Source organism: Mytilus galloprovincialis, chromosome 13, assembly GCF_965363235.1.
Source record: "Mytilus galloprovincialis chromosome 13, xbMytGall1.hap1.1, whole genome shotgun sequence".
NCBI lineage: Eukaryota > Metazoa > Mollusca > Bivalvia > Mytilida > Mytilidae > Mytilus > Mytilus galloprovincialis.
The window spans coordinates 55,717,395-55,739,254 of record NC_134850.1 but is presented as its reverse complement, the minus strand read 5'-3'; the positions used below and the strand labels follow the sequence as shown (position 1 = coordinate 55,739,254).

The 21,860-nt window shown below is 31.4% G+C and overlaps 1 protein-coding gene across 1 annotated transcript in view; it reads left to right on the top strand.

Annotated features, from left to right (window-relative positions):
• Positions 1 to 18,260, top strand: part of LOC143056154 (uncharacterized) — a 46,707-nt gene extending 28,447 nt beyond the window's left edge. Inside the window, exons 6-9 of the mRNA XM_076229237.1 lie at positions 10,636 to 10,689; positions 14,204 to 16,243; positions 17,453 to 17,560; positions 18,256 to 18,260. Coding sequence (XP_076085352.1) covers positions 10,636 to 10,689; positions 14,204 to 16,243; positions 17,453 to 17,560; positions 18,256 to 18,260 — 2,207 coding nt within the window. The remainder of the gene's footprint in view (positions 1 to 10,635; positions 10,690 to 14,203; positions 16,244 to 17,452; positions 17,561 to 18,255) is intronic.
• The last annotated feature ends 3,600 nt before the right edge of the window (positions 18,261 to 21,860 follow it).

Below are 21,860 nucleotides of genomic sequence, written 5' to 3'. Positions count from 1 at the left end.
ATCTCTATGAATAAACTTCTTGTTTGGCTGACTTGGCTTGATAAGCTAGTTTTTGCTCTTATTACCATAAAATTGAGAATGGAAATATAGCTTACTAAGTAAAGAGATAATAATATAAGCAAGATTTTATTAACTGACCTTCATTTTCTTTTTTCATATGTTTTTTCCTACAGAATTTTCTTTGCAATGCATTTTCTATTGCTATTTTTGTGCTTTTGTCCATCCATACAGTAGGCTATCAATAATTTGTCAGATCTGTCAGAATTTTCCAAGACGATTAGCTTTAAACGCAATAAAGAAGATCTTTGTTTGTTGTTTCACTTTTCCAATGTGTAAATTTTTACTATGCACATGACCCTGACACATATTTTGTTATAAACGTTACATGACGTATGTTGAAAAAAGAAAACAATGTCACCGTCAATTTGTGTAGGGGATCAAAAGGGGTTTTAGTTACTTTAAAATACAAGTATCGAATGGAATTGTGAAAATCCACAACTTTTAATCAAAATTTCATTCATGTCTTTAATAAAATCAGTATTTTAGAGCACTTTGAAACAGGTACAATGAAAAGAAGCTATACTTTACTGTTTTGAAGTAGAAACGTAGCTAAAACCAGATAAAAATTGACATGGCTGGTGGTCACTAAAATTGAGGTATAAAAGTAAAAAATGATGGCTTCAAAACAGTGTATAAATTTGAAATAGGTTTCCCGGTTTCATTTAAGATTATAACCGTTCTTTTCTGTATTTGGATACGCAAACGTCAAATTAGGAAAAATCGATTTTTTTGGCGAACAAAAAAGATGGCTACTTTTTTTTAGAACGGACAGGATAAAGGAATAGCAATAACAAGCTATTTTTTGTAATGTTTGTATGTCGTAAAGAAATTATATTGGTCACAAAACCTACAAATTTTAAAATTTAATTGTAATAAAAGCATGACAAGTTGCAAAAAATACTTTAAACGTCAATCTTTTAGCCGAATGATTTGGCGGACTTTTTGACGTTACGGACGACTGTAGCGCCACCTAATTAATTCCCCCTGCTATTGTTGCTGATAAAGCTTGACGACAACGGACGTTTCCAAGGACTTGCTTTCCAACTGATATAGACAGTGGGACGACCGATAATGAATATTTTATGAAGGCTAGCAGTTAACACTGAAACGCGACAAAAACGGATTTCAAAGAAAGGTGCCAAGTCAAAGTATAAGATCTTGTCTCTACCTCAAATTTTAGCAAAATCTTAAAATCTATACCTCTTTTGTCAGTTTTTTAATGTTGAAAATCTTAATAAGATCTCTGATGATGCAAAATTGTACAAATTTAGAAATTTCAAGCATAAAAACGTTAATCTTTATGCTTATTGCATACCAAAGACTTGATTAAAAAACTTGGTGATAGGGAATCAATTTCTTACATCTGATTTAGTTATACATTTAATATATGCCAAAATGTAACATGAAATCTTGATAAAAACAATAATTTGATATATTCGCAAGAAAAAAACCAACGCGTTCAATACTTAGGCTACTACATGCAGCCCAATCCATCAAAAGCAAGAGTTAAGCCGATAGAGTACAAATATAAGCCTTGTGTCAAAATGTCTAATTTTGGTTGCTAAGGACTATAAACAATAAAATTGACATGTATTGTCATTCTCAAACGCTTAATTTCCTAAGAAGTTGATTTAAAATCTAAATATCAATAGATTTGTGGCATGAAAAGTCTTAAATTATACAATTCTGAGCTTGGTAAGTATGCCATAAGGTAGCAATAAACAGTTAGGAAAAAATATTAAAATTTGCCCTTATAAATTTTTCCATCCCCTTTTCATTGCTTTCTTGCAATATCAAGCTTACTGTTTGTGTCATATATGGGCATATGTATGTTATCAGAATCTTCTATAGATTTTATATCCAGTATATAAAATGGTAAAATATAATTTCTTTTGGGTGTATCCATGACAACAATCTGCATTTATTTGTTATAAAATATTGCAAAAAGGGGGGAAAAGATGTCACATATTTCCCCAAAATTTGGCTAAAAGTAGAATTTCAATCGCTTGAAGTAATACCTTTTCTGAAACTGTGTACATATATCATTCAGCAAATCCAATGAAAATCATATGTCTTTCATCTTATTTTTTTCGTAAAATTGCGTCAAAAACTTCGTGTAGGAAAAAAGTGTTTGTAAACATTACATTAATTTCTGGACCGATGGCAGGTCTAGCTAGGAAAATACGGATTGTCAAACAGAAAACATCTCATAAAACATGTAAAAAACAAACTTGATGCTCTTATAAACCATCTTTGAAGGTTAAATTAGCACTCAGCTGTCTAAAAATGAATTTTATTACACAATAACTTTCCTATTTGAAAAATCCACATGGGCCAAAACGCGAAACTAAACTCCTAACTGTGTATTGCTACCTTAATAGTAAATATTTTTTTCAAATTCTCCCTTTTAACTTATTTTCTGAGTTCTGCTAGCTAATACGAGTAAAATGGCCTTTTATTTTTGAAAATTGGTTGAGTAATGAATATTTTATGAAGGTTAGCAGTTGACACTGAAACGCGACAAAAACTGATTTAAAGAAAGGTGCCAAGTCAAAGTATAAAATCTTGTCCCTACCTCAAATTTTAGCAAAATCTTAAAATCTATACCTCTTTTGTCAGTTTTTTAATGTTGAAAATCTTAATAAGATCTCTGATGATGCAAAATTGTACAAAATTTAGCAATTTCAAGCATAAAAATGTTAATCTTTATGCTTATTGCATACCAAAGACTTGATTAAAAAACTTGGTGATAGGGAATCAATTTCTTACATCTGATTTAGTTATACATTTAATATATGCCAAAATGTAACATGAAATCTTGATAAAAACAATAATTTGATATATTCGCAAGAAAAAAACCAACGCGTTCAATACTTAGGCTACTACATGCAGCCCAATCCATCAAAAGAAATAGCTAAGCCGATAGAGTACAAATATAAGCCTTGTGTCAAAATGTCTAATTTTGGTTGCTAAGGACTATAAACAATAAAATTGACATGTATTGTCATTCTCAAACACTTAATTTCCTAAGAAGTTGATTTAAAATCTAAATATCAATAGATTTGTGGCATGAAAAGTCTTAAATTATACAATTCTGAGCCTGGTAAATATGCCATAAGGTAGCAATAAACAGTTAGGAAAAAATATTAAAATTTGCCCTTATAAATTTTTCCATCCCCTTTTCATTGCTTTCTTGCAATATCAAGCTTACTGTTTGTGTCATATATGGGCATATGTATGTTATCAGAATCTTCTATAGATTTTATATCCAGTATATAAAATGGTAAAATATAATTTCTTTTGGGTGTATCCATGACAACAATCTGCATTTATTTGTTATAAAATATTGCAAAAAGGGGGGAAAAGATGTCACATATTTCCCCAAAATTTGGCTAAAAGTAGAATTTCAATCGCTTGAAGTAATACCTTTTCTGAAACTGTGTACATATATCATTCAGCAAATCCAATGAAAATCATATGTCTTTCATCTTATTTTTTTCGTAAAATTGCGTCAAAAACTTCGTGTAGGAAAAAAGTGTTTGTAAACATTACATTAATTTCTGGACCGATGGCAGGTCTAGCTAGGAAAATACGGATTGTCAAACAGAAAACATCTCATAAAACATGTAAAAAACAAACTTGATGCTCTTATAAACCATCTTTGAAGGTTAAATTAGCACTCAGCTGTCTAAAAATGAATTTTATTACACAATAACTTTCCTATTTGAAAAATCCACATGGGCCAAAACGCGAAACTAAACTCCTAACTGTGTATTGCTACCTTAATAGTAAATATTTTTTTCAAATTCTCCCTTTTAACTTATTTTCTGAGTTCTGCTAGCTAATACGAGTAAAATGGCCTTTTATTTTTGAAAATTGGTTGAGTAATGAATATTTTATGAAGGTTAGCAGTTGACACTGAAACGCGACAAAAACTGATTTAAAGAAAGGTGCCAAGTCAAAGTATAAAATCTTGTCCCTACCTCAAATTTTAGCAAAATCTTAAAATCTATACCTCTTTTGTCAGTTTTTTAATGTTGAAAATCTTAATAAGATCTCTGATGATGCAAAATTGTACAAAATTTAGCAATTTCAAGCATAAAAATGTTAATCTTTATGCTTATTGCATACCAAAGACTTGATTAAAAAACTTGGTGATAGGGAATCAATTTCTTACATCTGATTTAGTTATACATTTAATATATGCCAAAATGTAACATGAAATCTTGATAAAAACAATAATTTGATATATTCGCAAGAAAAAAACCAACGCGTTCAATACTTAGGCTACTACATGCAGCCCAATCCATCAAAAGAAATAGCTAAGCCGATAGAGTACAAATATAAGCCTTGTGTCAAAATGTCTAATTTTGGTTGCTAAGGACTATAAACAATAAAATTGACATGTATTGTCATTCTCAAACACTTAATTTCCTAAGAAGTTGATTTAAAATCTAAATATCAATAGATTTGTGGCATGAAAAGTCTTAAATTATACAATTCTGAGCCTGGTAAATATGCCATAAGGTAGCAATAAACAGTTAGGAAAAAATATTAAAATTTACCCTTACAAATTTTACCATGCCCTTTTCATTGCTTTCTTGCAATATCAAGCTTACTGTTTGTGTCATATATGGGCATATGTATGTAATCAGAATTTTCCATAAAATTTATATCCAGTATATAAAATGGTAAAATATAATTTCTTTTGGGTGTATCCATGGCAACAATCTGCATTTATTTGTTATAAAATATTGCAAAAAGGGGGGAGAAGATGTCACATATTTCCCCAAAATTTGGCTAAAAGTAGAATTTCAATCGCTTGAAGTAATACCTTTTCGCAAACTGTGTACATATATCATTCAGCAAATCCAATGAAAATCATATGTCTTTTATCTCATTTTTTTGTAAAATTGCGTCAAAAACTTCGTGTAGAAAAAAGTGTTTGTAAACATTACATTACATTAATTTCTTGACCGATGGCCGGTCTAGCTATGAAAAAACGGATTGTCAAACAGAAAACAGCCCATAAAACATGTAAAAAATAATCTTGATGCTCTTATTAACCATCTTTGCAGGCTAAATTAGCACTCAGCTGTCTAAAAATGAATTTTATTACACAATAACTTTCCTATTTGAAAAATCCACAGGGGCCAAAATGCGAAACTAAACTTCTAACTGTGTATTGCTACCTTATAATCATATTGAAATCAAGCTTAATTCCTTCCGTTAGAGGTTTAGTATCATATTATTATAATATATATGAGAAGAAGATAACCCGTATCATGCCAACAACTGGTTTTAGAATAAATGTGGGGTTTAATTTTTTATGCAAAGCCCCTATGGAAGAATTAATATTCGTACCGAAATATCTATTCTGAATAAGTTTGGGGTAAAAGCCGACATTTTAGTGCTTTGTACAGAATATTACTATAAATGGTTGGATGTAAAATAACTGAACATATAAGATGTCTACCTGTTGATTTACATTTACGTCTAAATATATCTAGAAGTGTTATTTAATTTTTTTTATCAGATGTTGTTTCGATGGGTCATATGATTTTAGTCAAACATTGAAAACCATAACAATACGTACAGAAACTGGTCCGCAAAAAGTGGAGCACAGTTATTCCTTCCCCATGGTAATTCCGATAACTTGACTATATATGGACAAAAATGTTATCGAATAAAAATTTAAGGGTAGTCACATTGTGGGAACGGAACTGTACGGTTTGATAATAATTTGGTCATTCGGAAGACTGTCAAGCGGGGCTCCAACATTCGAAGCAATAACAAGTTGCTTGATGGAAAGTTTGATGAACTCAAGTGTTACTATAAAACGTTTCTGCTTCAAGTTTTGATAATCATAACATTCTATACATATATATGAACCAATAAAATATTAAAAACGACATATGCATCCTAACATTTTCACTAGAATGGTGGGGCTCCGAGTAAATCGATCAAAACTGTGACGGAGCAGAGATAAAAAAATGTTTAATAAACATAGAAAAACCCATTGTTACTATCAGAATTTTCATATGTACCTTTTCTGATATATAGTCTTACCTGTCTAAAAGTTTGAAAGTCATTGTTGAAGTAGAAACATCAATATATTCATTTTCTAAATGTTGGATATTTTAATTGACTGTACAATCCCTTGCAAGTTTACTGTACAATCGCTTGGAGCCCTCCTGTACAATCACTCGAAGCTTTCCTTAGCCAAATTCATTAAATACATTACATATGTGTTTCATTGGCTGTTCCTTGTCTGTCCTCCTATATTCATCTATGGTATTTGAAATAACAATGAGTACGGATTCTGTTATTTTGCCGATTAATAAAGATAGCTAAGAATCTATCACGGAAACATTTTTGAAGGTGTCTACATCAGAGATAAAATCAACATTCAAACAATAACTATACAAGACAAAATAAAAGGACAATACAAATGTAAAGAAATCACTAGAAAGAAAACAGTGCTCGTACAAAAATACATAACCAAAAAGATGACTAGGTTCTCCGGAAAAGTAACCATATTTTGAAGTTGACTTTATTTATTAATTCCAACAGTTTCAAAAAATATGTACGTATACTAACAATACAACACAGAATTTTCATCAGAGGACAAGGATATTCTAACTGAATAAAGGCATTCGAATGTGGAATGGTGGTACCTTTTCGTTGAACAAAGAAATTACACGAATATATGTCAATAAACATGATATAAAAATCAAAAGATGTGGATTCAGAATAAAGTTGTCCTTATATCAATCTCCCTGTTAAACGAGAAAAAGAAAAGACGTTTTTTTTTTTTTAAATTGTAAAAACATTTCATTAGGATATGTGTTCTAATGCTGTTCCGAATCGGAGATAAAGAAGAATTCATTATAGGCAAAAAAGCGAACTGATATTTTAATTGAATATAATAGTTTTAATTGTTTTCGTTTTGGGCATATGAATAGTTATGACACTCAAGTGGGAAATGCTTACTGCAACATTCATGAACAGATTTCATATTCAATGCAGTTTATTTCATATTGATAAATTTTCAATAAAACTATACTGCAACCCAATGCGACATATTTCTGGCATGAGTTGGTTTTGCTTGTTCTGTAATGATTTAATGACAGCTATTTGGTATTTATCTCTTATCATTGATACATTTTATTATTAAGATAGCTAAGCTAGGTTTAATCCATCATTTTTCGCATAGGAAAATGCATGTACCAAGTCAGGAATATGACAGTTGTTGTCCATTCGTGTTTGAGTTTTTCACTCGGTTTGCTTTCTTGTTGTCAATTATACCATATCTTCTTATTTTTATATCATGTTTATTGACATATACGTGTAGTTTTTTTTGTTCAGCGAAAAGCTACCTCCATTCCATATTCCAATGCCTTTAGCAAGTTAGAATATCCTAGTCCTCTGATGAAAATTCTGTGTGGTATTGTTAGTATACGTATATATTTTTTTGAAATTATTGGGATTAATAAATAAAGTCAACTTCAAAATATGATTACCCCTCCGGAGCACCTAGTCATCTTTTCGGTTATATATTTTTCTCGAGCACTATTTTTTTAGTGATTTCTTTACATTTGTACTGTCCTTTTATTTTGACTTGTAAACTTATTGTTCGATGTTGATTTTGTCTCTGATATAGTCAATTAAAATATCCGACATTTAGAAAATGAATATATTGGTGTTTCTACTTGGACAATGACTTTCAAACTTTTAGACAGGTAAGACTATATATCAGAAAAGGTACATATGAAAATTCTGATAGTAACAATAGGTTTTTCTATGTTTATTAAACATTTTTTTATCTCTGCTCAGTCACAGTTTTGATCGATTTACTCGGAGCCCCACCATTCTAGTGAAAATGTTAGGATGCATATGTCGTTTTTAATATTTTATTGGTTCATATATATGTATAGAATGTTTTGATTATCAAAACTTGAACAGAAACGTTTTATAGTAACACTTGAGTTCATCAAACTTTCCATCAAGCAACTTGCTATTGTTACGAATGTTGGAGCCCCGCTTGACAGTCTCCCGAATGACCATATTATTTTAAAACCGTACAGCTCCGTTCCCACAATGTGGTAGTTATTTTATCAAAGCATGTCCGATTGACACAGTCCTTTTGTTTGTTGTTACTAAAAAATGACCTAAAAGAGTTTGAACATATTTCTATATTTTCTTTCTGACTTTTCGATGTCCATTTAATGAAGAATGTGATTTTTGTTTTAATAAGATTATGAGGTTAAGTAATACGTATGGTAGAAAACTCAAAACTTTGAACAGATTCGAAATCAACTATATAAGCATGCATCGTATCAAGTATTTCTAACAAAATTCTGACACTTCAAAAGTAATTCATTCCACTATTTTCAGAGGCCTTATTTGAACAATGTATTGCCAATCTTTTGATTGTAACTTATGCACTAGAAAGTATAATAGAAATTGATTAGAAGAAAATGGCTTGGAGACGAATAAAATGTATCTTTGTAAGGCATTTTGTGCAATGTCGAGCCAGTATATAGTTGACATTTTCATAATAATTAGATCTGTGTGAAAAGAGGTAGCTAAAAATTTGTGTGTGTTACAGATTTCATCTTCCTAAAAAGGAGTCAGTTTAAATGTGAGTAAATTCGTAATTTCATTTTGCAGAACATCAATGTATTTACGTCAAACAATAATAATATTATTAGCAGCTCTATCGGCCGGGACAAAAACAAATTCTTCGGCGAGTTTTTTTAGTTTATGTTTGTTACGTGTAATAGGGCTATTATTGTTATTGCTAGGAGTTAAATATTTTTTTTAAATGTTGTATACGTATATGTTCATTTTTGAACTGAAAAAGAAATCTATGCATTTCTAGTCAACCTGTTTCTCGTTTTATCCATTTAAAGCAGTACATACGGAGTCAGTCATGGATGATGTTACGACACTCATTTCAACTGATAATTAACCGGGGACGATATTAAGGTCATTTGCTTAGGAATAATTTCAACTCTCGGTCATGAACGATATTAAGGTATCCTGTTAAAACATGGGAAATGTGGCCATAAAAGAGGGACGAAAGATACCAAAGGGACAGTCAAACTCATAAATCTAAAACAAACTGACAACTCCATGGCTACAAATGAAAAAGACAAACAAACAACAGCACACATGACACAACATAGAAAACTAAAGAATAAACAACACGAACCCCACCAAAAAACTAGGGGTGTTCTCAGGTGCTCCGAAAGGGTAAGCAGATCTTGCTCCACATGTGGCACCCGTCGTGTTGCTTATGTGATAACAAATCCGGTAAATATTCTAATTCGGTAGGTCACATTCATGAAAGGGAAGGGGATTGTAGTTACGACGTAAGGAACATATCCGATATCATTTGTGAAACGGTTATTCCATAACGGTCAACCAACTCGTGATGGCGTCCGTAAAATTTACGAAGGGATGATTTCAATTTCACAATTTGGAACTCTTGGTTTAATAGCTTCCTTGTGAGCAGCAACCCTCTATCAAGAAAATCATGATAGGAAATGCACGGGAATATCGTATCAATTGGGAGATAAATACCCCGTATGCAGGTGCTGCTGGCTTATTGCTACTTAGAAATGGAAAGTTCACAATTGGAAAGCTGAAATCATCTCTTTTGTCGTAAAGTTTTGTTTTCAACCGACCTTCATTGTCAATTTTTAGATGTAAGTCAAGATATGAGGCCGACTTAACTGTATCTGTAGTATCCTTTTTCTCTAGCTCGATGGGATATATGCGTTCCACATAGTCACTAAATTTTTAATTATTTAGTGAAAGAACATCATCTATATAGCGGAAAGTAGAGTTAAAGGATATTGCTAACTTCCTATCTTTCTTCCTAAGAAGTTCCTGCATGAAGTCAGCCTCATAATATAAAGAAACAAGTCGGCAAGTAGGGGGGCACAGTTTGTTCCCATTGGAATGCCGACAGTCTGTTGAAAAACACGTCCTCCGAACGTAACAAATATGTTGTCAATCAAAAAATCAAGCATCTTGATAATATCAGTTTCAGAGAATTTTTTGTTTGAATCAGAGTGATCCTTTATAAAGTAGGATTTATCCCTCCCTAATACAAGATACTTGTATCTACTTTGGCCATTCTTTTTTATGAAGCAAAGCAATACCAACGCTTTCAATTTGTCTCTATGTTTTAATACTGTTACAAGATGAAAGAGAGTTAGATTGTATGTACGCTAAAAGATCTTTGGAATTTGTAAGTATCCACATCTGATTCACACCCCCTCTAGAATAGGCAGTTTCACAATAACTTAATTATATATTCGGAATTACAACAATTTCATGACGTAGGTGTATTGTCACTAATATTTAAATATTTTACATATTTAATACTCTGCTGTAATTTAACACATATTTCCGGGTAGATTTTTTCTATAAAGTGTTTATCATAATAAAAAAATTGAAAGTTATTATAATACAGAATTTAAATGTTATTATAATATAAAATAAACATTCAAAAAAACATGTTTGAAATATTGTATAATTGAATACTTTTTTTTATTATTTCAGGAAACCTGGAAATGCAAAAGCAAGTTGAAGATCCTATTCCGAAAAATATTCTGGGTATTTATATTTTGACCTCACTTAAATGGTAGATAATCATGCAAGTCTATCTCATATCAGTTAAATAAGCTTTTAGTTCACCTGAAACAATGGGCTTTGTGAGCTATTGCTATCACGTAGTGTCCATCGTCTGTCGTCCGTTAAATTTTCAAATATCGTCTCCTCTAAAACAATTGGGTCAATTAAAATCAAACTTGATCATAAACAATCTTGAATATGTAGTTGAAAAAGATGTTCCGGTGATCAAGCTTGCTTACCAACTTTGCTACCTAGCTAAACACAAAATAAAGAGGCATAATGCAAGCATTATCAACTTATCAAGTATACCTTTAAGTTTAGTGAAAATGTTCAAAATGGTGAGTTCTACCTTCCATTTTTCAAGTTTCTTGTAGGTTCTCCTTTTGACTTAGGTTATTTGGCATGCAGGTTTTCGACCTAGCGTCTCAATTAGTTTCATGACCATCGTGTGATCTTAATAATTGATATATTGATGTATTGTCCTTGTCAGGAACATTATTTGTTTTCTTTTTTATATTTTGGTATTTTACACTCGGTTTTGCAACCTGAAAATGTTGCGTTGTATACTGTGGAAGATTACCTTGTCCTGCAACCTAAAAGTGTGATAATAAAGGGAAACGCTTAGCTCAGTACACTGACACAGTTTTTACTCGTTGTGTTTTGGTACAACAAACATTGGCGTTATCAGTAAATGTCAATTTCCACGTGATCGTTTTATTTTATCTGAAAAACATTTGAGAAAATGGGAAAAGGGTTTAAATTATTGTCTTACTACTTTTTTTATCAAAATTATATGACCACTGCTTTTAAGAATCATTGTTTACCAATTTTCGGCTCGTATATTTCAGGTAAAAAACTATGATAAGTTCAGAAATGAAAACAGCCAAATTGATGACTGAAATGCATAAAAACCATTATTATTTAAACCATGAAAAAACTTCCTATACACTGCTATAGGATTTATTGATATTGCATAAGGCTTTGGTACACATTTGTTTTATCCTGGGCTTTTCCCTTAAAGCTATAATCGACAAACATACATTGTAAACAGCAAATTTAAACATACATTGTAAACAGCAAATTTAATTTTTTTAGCAAAAGTAAATACGAGATTTACAAAAAACAAGTGCACGATAATATCAATTGATGCCTAAGAAATATGACTTTTCTAAAATTAAGATTTAATTCTCATTTTATAAATTCTCCCTTTTTGTGAGTGGCAAAAACTGTAAAACGCAAACATATTCAGCAAAGTTAGATCCAAAAATAAGTCAACATGACCGAAATCTTATTCGTAGGGATTTTCCTTAGCAATCAAAAATATTAAGAATTGAATGCTTCTTTTTGTAAATTTATTGGGGTGTAAAAGCGTTGACCGAGATACATTTTGTATGAAGCGCTTCATTCTAAATATGTGCGCACGGTCAACGCTTTAACAACCCTATAAAGTTACAAAAAGAAGCATTCAATACTTATAATTACATTTTTTTTATCTAGGATCATGAAAACACGATTTTTATCAAGTTTTTATTTAATTTACCTGTGCATATTATTGTGGGACCTCGTGTCATCATGAATGAAATTTTTTGTTGTGTAATGCAATTGATTTAAGAATAATACGTGATGTGCAGTTAGCCAATCAGAATAACGTATTATAATGAAACATACATCTAATGTAATTATATAAAACTGTTCGTTTACAGCATAGGTACTTGGAGACAGGACAATTATTTTTCGACCTCCCTTTTTTTGTCAAAAATTCCGTTATCTTTTTGTTTTTTTTAAATTTCAATTACCGTGCTGTTCAATAAAAAGTAAAATCGCAAAAATACTGACTTCCGAGGAAAATTCAAAGCGAGAAGTCCATAAATAAATGGCAAAATCAAATGATAAAACACATCAAACGAATGGACAACAACTGTCATATTCCTGACTTGGTACAGACATTTTCAATTGTAGAAAATGGTGGATTAAACCTGGGTTTATAGCGCTAAACCTCTCACTACCATTCGGAATAAAAGTTGCAGATACGGATTTACAATTGTCGCCCATACTATAAATCTGGCAAATAAAATTGAAAATACGACGACACAACGAGGTTACAATTTGTAGTGCAAAATTTCTTAAAATAGGATTAAAACTATGTACATAGGCTTATAATGAGTTAAACGAATTTGTGGACGTGTCGAATAAAGTGACAGTAACTGCTGTTTAATAACATTCGGAACAATTGTTGCAGTTAACCTGATTTACAGTTGCTGCCCATCCAATACCTCCGTTAATTAAGATTCAAATAACGACGACATGACGAGCAAAATGAAACCGTTCTGTCGATTGATGTCGAGTTATATTAAAAGTGCCGGCACTTTAAGAAAAGAAATGTTTGCGAAACCGAGTAATGTCTACTGATCCAAAAGAAATTAAATACTTAATGAATTTGAATTAGGATTCTTCTTAGAATTTGGATTCTGCTTAGAATTTGGATTCTGCTTAGAATTGTGATTATTCTTAGAATGGGGATTCTTCTTAGAATGGGGATTCTTCTTAGAATGAGGATTCTTCTTAGAAATGGGATTATTCTTAGAACTCAGAAAAATAGGTAATAAGGTATGAATTGAGATATCTTCTCTCTTTATAAAATATCAGTGACCACTGTAGGTAATAAACTTGGAATTGATATTAAAAGCAAATACAAGTTATGATTAATATATGTATCTTCATATTATACAATAAAACGCGAACAAAATTGAAATGATTGGGAAAAAATAAAGGAGTATTGAAAAGGGAGGGTTGTCCTCAAGTATCTGTCGTTTATTGCAGTAAATATTATAATTAAAGCTAAACTTTAAATGGCTAAAATGTTCATAAAAAAGGAGCTACACACATTTTATATCATCGTGGTTTTAATCATCAATTGAACCTTATAGCCACTTTATGACCCCCTGAAAGACAATATTGCTATTTTATTGTGTTATTTGGCAGAAACTGAAACAGATAGGGAAACAATTTGATTTACAAAATAAGACCTACAAACAAGTCAACAGCATAACAAAATCATCAGTTGACCCTGTATTGGCATAACTACCTATGGAAGACAATTTGTACCAATATTTGCGTTTAAGTACAGAGAAACTATAAGCAGCAAACATTTTAACTAAAAATTTACAAACAGATATATAAGTCAGCATGGGAGACATACTATATTTAACCCTTATAAGTAATTGCCTATTTATATTAAGTAAAAATGAAGTTAATTATTACATTATTTAACAACTATTTTATAATGTCATGATAGAAATGTTTGAAAAATATTTAACTTTGAACCGGAGAGCTTATAGAAAATGTATTATAGTCTTAACTTTTAGGCATATTTGTTTTGTTTAAGACTTGATTGTTTGACTGACAACATAGCCTCTGAATCTACTAGCTTATGTAACTAATTAATAACAGATTGTTGAATGTTTTTTTTTAATTTAATTATACTTACATTTTTCAGAGCAGATAAAAGGACAATTAGAAGACTGGAAAAAGAAAGATAAGAAGTTTGTCTCTACCAGAGCCAGTGATTATGTCATGGAATCTATACAGGGCAATAATTGTGTGACTTTAACTGCCCCAGCAGGAGTTGGGAAATCTTTTATCTGTAGGCATACAGCACTTATTTTACAGAAGAAAGGATACAACATAATACCTGTGTATGCTCCAACAGACATTAGAGATTATTACCAGCCTGGAAAACAGACAGTCTTCATTGTAGATGATATTTGTGGAAATTACACTATTAACCAACAACAGATTGATAACTGGACACAACTGTTACCTGTGATTGTCAGAGTTATTACAGACAAATGTTGTAAGATTATCGTATGTTGTAGGTTACAAGTCTATAAAGATGATAGGTTTCAGATATTAACACCTTTTAAATCTTGTGAATGTAACTTGGTATCAGATGAATTATGTCTTACATCTGATGAGAAAACAAATATAGCAAAATCATATATTATTACAAATGTAAAAGATATTAATGATTTGTCGCAAGATTGTGATTTTTTTCCACTTTTATGCTCCTTATATCTTGAAACAAAAAATGCAGATATGAAAGAATTTTTCAAAAATCCTTTTGTTGTCTATAGAAATGAACTAGACAGGTTAAATGAGCATGGTAGTGGAGGAAACTATAAGTTATGTAGTCTTGCATTATGTGTTCTCTTTAATAATGATTTGAAAGAAAAGTGGTTCCAGGGTAAAATGACAGACGAACAGCGACATGTCATAGAACACATATGTGAGGCTTTTGGAATCAACAGAAGTACATCAAAGACAAAACTGAAGAAAGCACTTGAGACTTTAGATGGTACATTTATCTGTAAACAGAATGGTATTTATAGAACTGTACATGATAAATTGTTTGACTTTCTTGCTCATTACTTTGGTCAGAAAATGATGGAATATCTGTTAGACTATGTTGATAGTGATTTACTACATGAACGTTTTATATGGCAGAAATCATCAGATGACATGACAAGTAACATAGAATTCATGAATAAAATACCAGATGATTATTTAGAATCATATCTAGAAAGGTTGATAAAAGACTGGTCAGCAGAAAAAGTGGCAGTTGTTTTCAGTAACAATAATATGAAATTATCATCATTCAGACAAAATTTAATACAGTACTTACTACAACTAGATAAATCACAACAAGTAACATTAGCTAATACCAAGGATACAGCTAGCCCAAAGAAGAGCTGTACATCAGGTAATACTCCACTGATAGATACTTGTTATTATGGTTATACTGATATGTTTCAGTGGTTACATAATGATGTGAGTGTGAATCAATGTAGAGATGATGGGGCTACTGGACTTAACATGGCATGTCAGGAAGGGCATATTGATATAGTAAAATTACTGTTAGACAAGGATCCTAATGTTGATGCATGTAACAATAATGGCATGAGTCCTCTGTTATTCACAAGTCACAAAGGACATACTGATATAGTAAAGTTACTGTTAGAAAAGAATCCTAATGTTGATCTATGTAACAATGATGGCTGGAGTCCTCTGAATTCAGCAAGTGACGAAGGACATACTGATATAGTAAAGTTACTGTTAGAAAAGAATCCTAATGTTGATCTATGTAACAATGATGGCTGGAGTCCTCTGAATTCAGCAAGTGACGAAGGACATACTGATATAGTAAAGTTACTGTTAGAAAAGAATCCTAATGTTGATCTATGTAACAATGATGGCTGGAGTCCTCTGAATTCAGCAAGTGACGAAGGACATACTGCTATAGTAAAGTTACTGTTAGAAAAGAATCCTAATGTTGATCTATGTAACAAGGATGGCTGGAGTCCTCTGAATTTAGCAAGCAATAAAGGACATACTGATATAGTGAAGTTATTGTTAGAGCGGAATATTAATATTGATCTATGTAACAATAATGGCTGGAGTCCTCTGAATTCAGCAAGTGCCGAAGGACATACTGATATAGTTAAATTACTGTTAGAAAAGAATCCTAATGTTGATCTATGTAGCAATGATGGCTGGAGTCCTCTGAATTCAGCAAGTGACGAAGGACATACTGATATAGTAAAGTTACTGTTAGAAAAGAATCCTAATGTTGATCTATGTAACAATGATGGCTGGAGTCCTCTGTTATTGACAAGTCACAAAGGACATACTGATATAGTAAAGTTACTGTTAGAAAAGAATCCTAATGTTGATCTATGTAACAAGGATAGCTGGAGTCCTCTGAATTTAGCAAGCAATAAAGGACATACTGATATAGTAAAGTTATTGTTAGAAAAGAATCCTAATGTTGATCTATGTAACAAGAATGGCTGGAGTCCTCTGAATTCAGCAAGTGCCGAAGGACATACTGATATAGTAAAGTTACTGTTAGAAAAGATTCATAATGTTGATCTATGTAACAAGAATGGCTGGAGTCCTCTGAATTCAGCAAGTGACGAAGGACATACTGATATAGTAAAGTTACTGTTAGAAAAGAATCCTAATGTTGATCTATGTAACAAGGATGGCTGGAGTCCTCTGTTATTGACAAGTCACAAAGGACATACTGCTATAGTAAAGTTACTGTTAGAAAAGAATCCTAATGTTGATCTATGTAACAATGATGGCTGGAGTCCTCTAAATGCAGCAAGTGACGAAGGACATACTGATATAGTAAAGTTACTGTTAGAAAAGAATCCTAATGTTGATCTATGTAACAATGATGGCTTGAGTCCTTTGAATTCAGCAAGTGACGAAGGACATACTGATATAGTAAAGTTACTGTTAGAAAGGAATCCTAATGTTGATCTATGTGACAATGATGGCTGGAGTCCTCTGTTATTGACAAGTCACAAAGGACATACTGATATAGTAAAGTTACTGTTAGAAAAGAATCCTAATGTTGATCTATGTAACAAGGATGGCTGGAGTCCTCTGAATTTAGCAAGCAATAAAGGACATACTGATATAGTAAAGTTATTGTTAGAACGGAATATTAATATTGATCTATGTAACAATAATTGCGTCACACCATTGATCTCCTCGTGTTCCAATTACCATACCAGTATAGTCCTGCTGTTAATTCAACATAAAGCAGACATTAATGCTCAGACATATGATGGAGGTAATGCTTTATATTTCAGTGCACGGAATGGAAACATAGAGATTACACAGATACTGTTAGAGAATAATGCTGACTGTAATATATGTGTCCATTGTAAACAAACAGTAACAGAAACAGTTAATAACAATCCATCAGAAACATTAGATGAATACAAACAATCGTTATTTGATAATTTGGTACAAGATACATCATCACTTGCAACAAATTATGTCAGTACTAAATCAGTAGATTATGCCTTTGATTTAATGACTGGTTCTTCTCCATTACACATTGCCTGTTTTATGGGTAGGGTAGATGTAGTTAAGTGTCTTCTGCACTACAATGCTGACATTAACATGAAAAAAGATGATGGCACCTCACCATTATTTTATGCATGTGAAGTAGGACATGGGGATATTGTATGTTTATTGTTAGAAAAGGGTGCAGATACACAGATATGTAGACTCGATGGGAAATCGCCTTTAAATATTGCAACAGATAACGGACATACATCTATTGTAAAGGTTTTAATAAATCACAACTAGAAGGATGAATCCATTTCTTGTTAACCCGTATTCATTTGGTCATGTAAATTTTGTTAAGACTATAGATTGGGTCCTTATCATGCTGTGTCAGTGTTATTTTTTTGAAATAAACCATTCTTTATTGTCGAAGTAGAAGAGCTTTGGAATCAAGTTTTTTAATTCAATTCGGAATTTTAAAGGTTAGATGAGTATTTCTTATTACAAACGTTTATTCAAAATTGTTCATTTTTCAATGCTGTAGTTAATATTATTTATTTTACGTCTTTGGTTTTATTTCTTTTTCCTGTACTTGAAATTGTGAATTAATATAATTTTTGTACATTTCCACAAATTAACTTGATTATAGATATGTTGTATATAATATAATTTTTATGTATTCAACAGTTTGACATGTGTTTAAATAGGTTGTAAATAATATAATTTTTGTGCATTTTCGCAGTTTAATCTGTATTTAAATAATTTATACATTTCCATAAATTGTTTCTGTATCTAACATGTCTTACTAGTTATCAAAGGTACCAGGTTTATAATTTGATGCGCCAGGCTCAAATACAAGATGGCGCCTATGACGGTTTGATGTGAATTTGTTGCACAGAGTTTTGTGTTTTTATGCATTAAGAGATATTCTTTACGTCTTTTCTATTACATCGATGTTACTACTAATTAATTTGAATTGACATATTCAAAAAAGCAGAACTTTAACTGTAAAGATTGCAGTTTAAATTACGAGTTTTAAAATTGACGACCGAGTGAGTAGTAATTAGCCAATGTTTACATATAGATGTACACATAAAGTGAACTTTCATTGATCGCAGACATAGTTTAATTCGCCACATAAAATATGTCTCAACTACAACAACAAATAACCAGCTTTATTTCAACCGCTAAAGTCGATAAACTGTCAGCCAAAAACACAAATTATGCTGAGGAATCAGCATTTACAGAGAAAAATGGAGATAAACAAAATATCATTAATCCAGCAAAACGTCTCCACTCTTGTCTCTCTAGTTCTTCGGACCATAGTATTTGTATTGAAAACGAACTTGATGAAATAAAGCAGTCCCTGAAAAATGTGCCGAAAAAATCTGACCTTACAGAGATAGTGACCGAGATATTTAAATCATTATCCGAAAACTTGAAAAAACAAATTAAAAAAGAGATTATGTCTGAAGTCAAGTCAGAAGTCGAGAAATTAAAAACAAATTATGATTCGAAAATATCCCACCTACATGACAAATTAAACACTATTGAGTTTGAAAATGGGAATCTCCTTGAAAAAAATGCTAGTCTGCATTCTGATCTTAGGAAAATGAGGGAAGTCGTTGATGAAAACAACAAGAAAGCCACTGAAAGTGTTCGGCTTGGTAACTGGAATGAACAATACTCACGTAAGAAAAATGTGAAAATATACCACTTACCAGAAAATCGAAATGAAGACCTACCACATTCTCTTCTTAATGAACTAAAGAACCAAGTCAAATTAGACATCAACCCGTCAGAAGTTGTTGCAATGCATAGAATACCAGGGAAAGAAGGGAGTCCAAGACCAGTTCTTATTAAATTTTTAAGAATGGATACCAAAATTTCACTTCTGCGTAAAAAGAAGGCTATAAACGAAGCACTCAAAATTAGAATTGGTGATGATATAACAAAACTCAACCAGGGTCTCCTAAATAGATTGTATCAACATGACAATGTTATCAGTTCATGGTATTTTAATGGTCATGTATATGGATCAGACGAGGAAGGAACTAGACATCGGTTTGAAATATTTGACGACATAAACAAAAAACTGAAAAAATAAAATGTGTGTATAAAATCACTTGAACATGCTTTTCAAATTTGTTTGATATTGTCAAGTACCATATGTATTTTTATATAATTCCTGTTCATCTATAATTATTTTGTTGTCTACAACACCAACTTGAACCTTGGGATGAGATTTGTCTCTTTGTCTCTTATACCAATCAACTATTTTTATTTTGTAACTATTTTCCGGAAAATATACGTTTCCTACGTATTTGGTTTAATTTTGAAAATACTCATATTTCCGGTTAGCTGTAAACATACAAATCTAATTATTTACTTCCAGAGTTAACTCGTTTTTACACATGAGATTTACACTCAAGCAACTGGATAATGGTTGCAATTGTGAAGGATGTTACATACATCAATATCCCTCAATATACAGTATTACCATAATCTATAACATAGATAATCCTAATCATTTGACAAATTGTGTTTCTCACTTCTGTCTGCACTCGTAAATTGAAAATTAAGTCAAGCTTATAAACTTCTGTCAAGCATATTCTATAGATTAGTCTAGTCAATTTTACTGCGGCTCATTCAACTTTTGTCTGAAATTCAGGCCAAGTGTTATCCTACTTTGCTTATTTATTTTGCCTTTGTTTTGTTTTCTACATTTCACATTATAATTACTGCCATACATCTTTGTAATTCAAATTCACAGATTATTGCATGATCACAGACCTTGCTCATTTTTTCAATAGTATTACAGTATCACAAGATAAGTGATATCTGATATCATCAACATCTGTTATTTATTAATGTTTCCCTTTTGTATATATGTTCTGTACATGTATGTTTTGTTTTGTACTTTATCTCGTCTATGTTTGAGTGTCCTGTTAATTAATGTATACGTCAGCTTTCGGTTTCAAGGATCTGTCCAAAGTGTACATCATGTGCTTATGTTTCACTATATATTCATTATAAGTTTTGATAGTTTTGACTGATCAATGTTTTCAACATTAATCTGTAAATTTGTAAACTATACTATTATTCATAACATAATCCTGCCTATAATCATAAAAAATGTTTTTGTCCTCAGTAGTATAATACAGTTTTTATTACTGGTTGCTGGAATTGAGCAAAATCCAGGTCCAGATCAGAGTAACAAAAAGAATTTGAAAATAGTACACAATAATGTGTGTAGTTTACTTCCTAAGTTAGATCTCATTAACAATGAACTACACGATTATGACATTATTTGTATATCAGAATCTCATCTTGACAAGTCAATTACTGATGACCAAATTAAATTAAATGGGTTTCATAAACCTATTAGGTTAGATAGAAATAGACATGGTGGAGGTGTGACCATTTATATAAAAAATAGCATGGGTTTCATAAACCTATTAGGTTAGATAGAAATAGACATGGTGGAGGTGTGACCATTTATATAAAAAATAGCTTACATTTTATTATACGGAATGACATATCTGTAAGCAATCTTGAATTACTTTGGGTTGAAGTGAGGAATTGTAGTAATGAAAAATTTTTAGTTGGTGTTTTATACCGTCCTCCTAACTCAAATTCTAATTTATGGGACTTATTTAGTGAGTCAGTAGATAAAGCACTTGATTGTAATTTGCCAATTTTCCTTTGTGGTGATTTCAATTGTGATATGATGTCAAACTCAAGTAACTCTTTTAAAAAGTTACTTAACCGGTTAAACTTGGAAAATGTTGTTTGGGAGTCTACCAACTTTACAACCCAAACTGGAACTTGTATTGATTTATGTGTGACTAATCGCAAAAACTTAATTAAATCAGTGACTGTACTTACACCGATATGCAGTTCTCATTCTCCTGTTTCAGTCGAAATTTCATTTAAAACTTTTAAACAACACTCGTTTAAAAGACAAATTCGAGATTTTAAGCGTGCAGATTATGAAGGTCTTAAAAACCAGTTGAATGATACTGACTGGGATGATGTTGTTTTTAATTCAAATAATATAAATGATGTTTATATGAACTTTGTCAAAACATTCGTAAGTACTGTCAATAGATACATACCTACTAAAACTAGTACAGTTAGACCAAATGATAAACCATTTATGAACAACTTGATTAGAAACAAGATAAGACATCGTAATAGAATTCACCACAAAGCGAAAACTTCAAATAATCCAGATCACTGGAAAAAATTTAGAGAAATTCGTAATGAAATTATCAGTTTAGTTAGAAAGG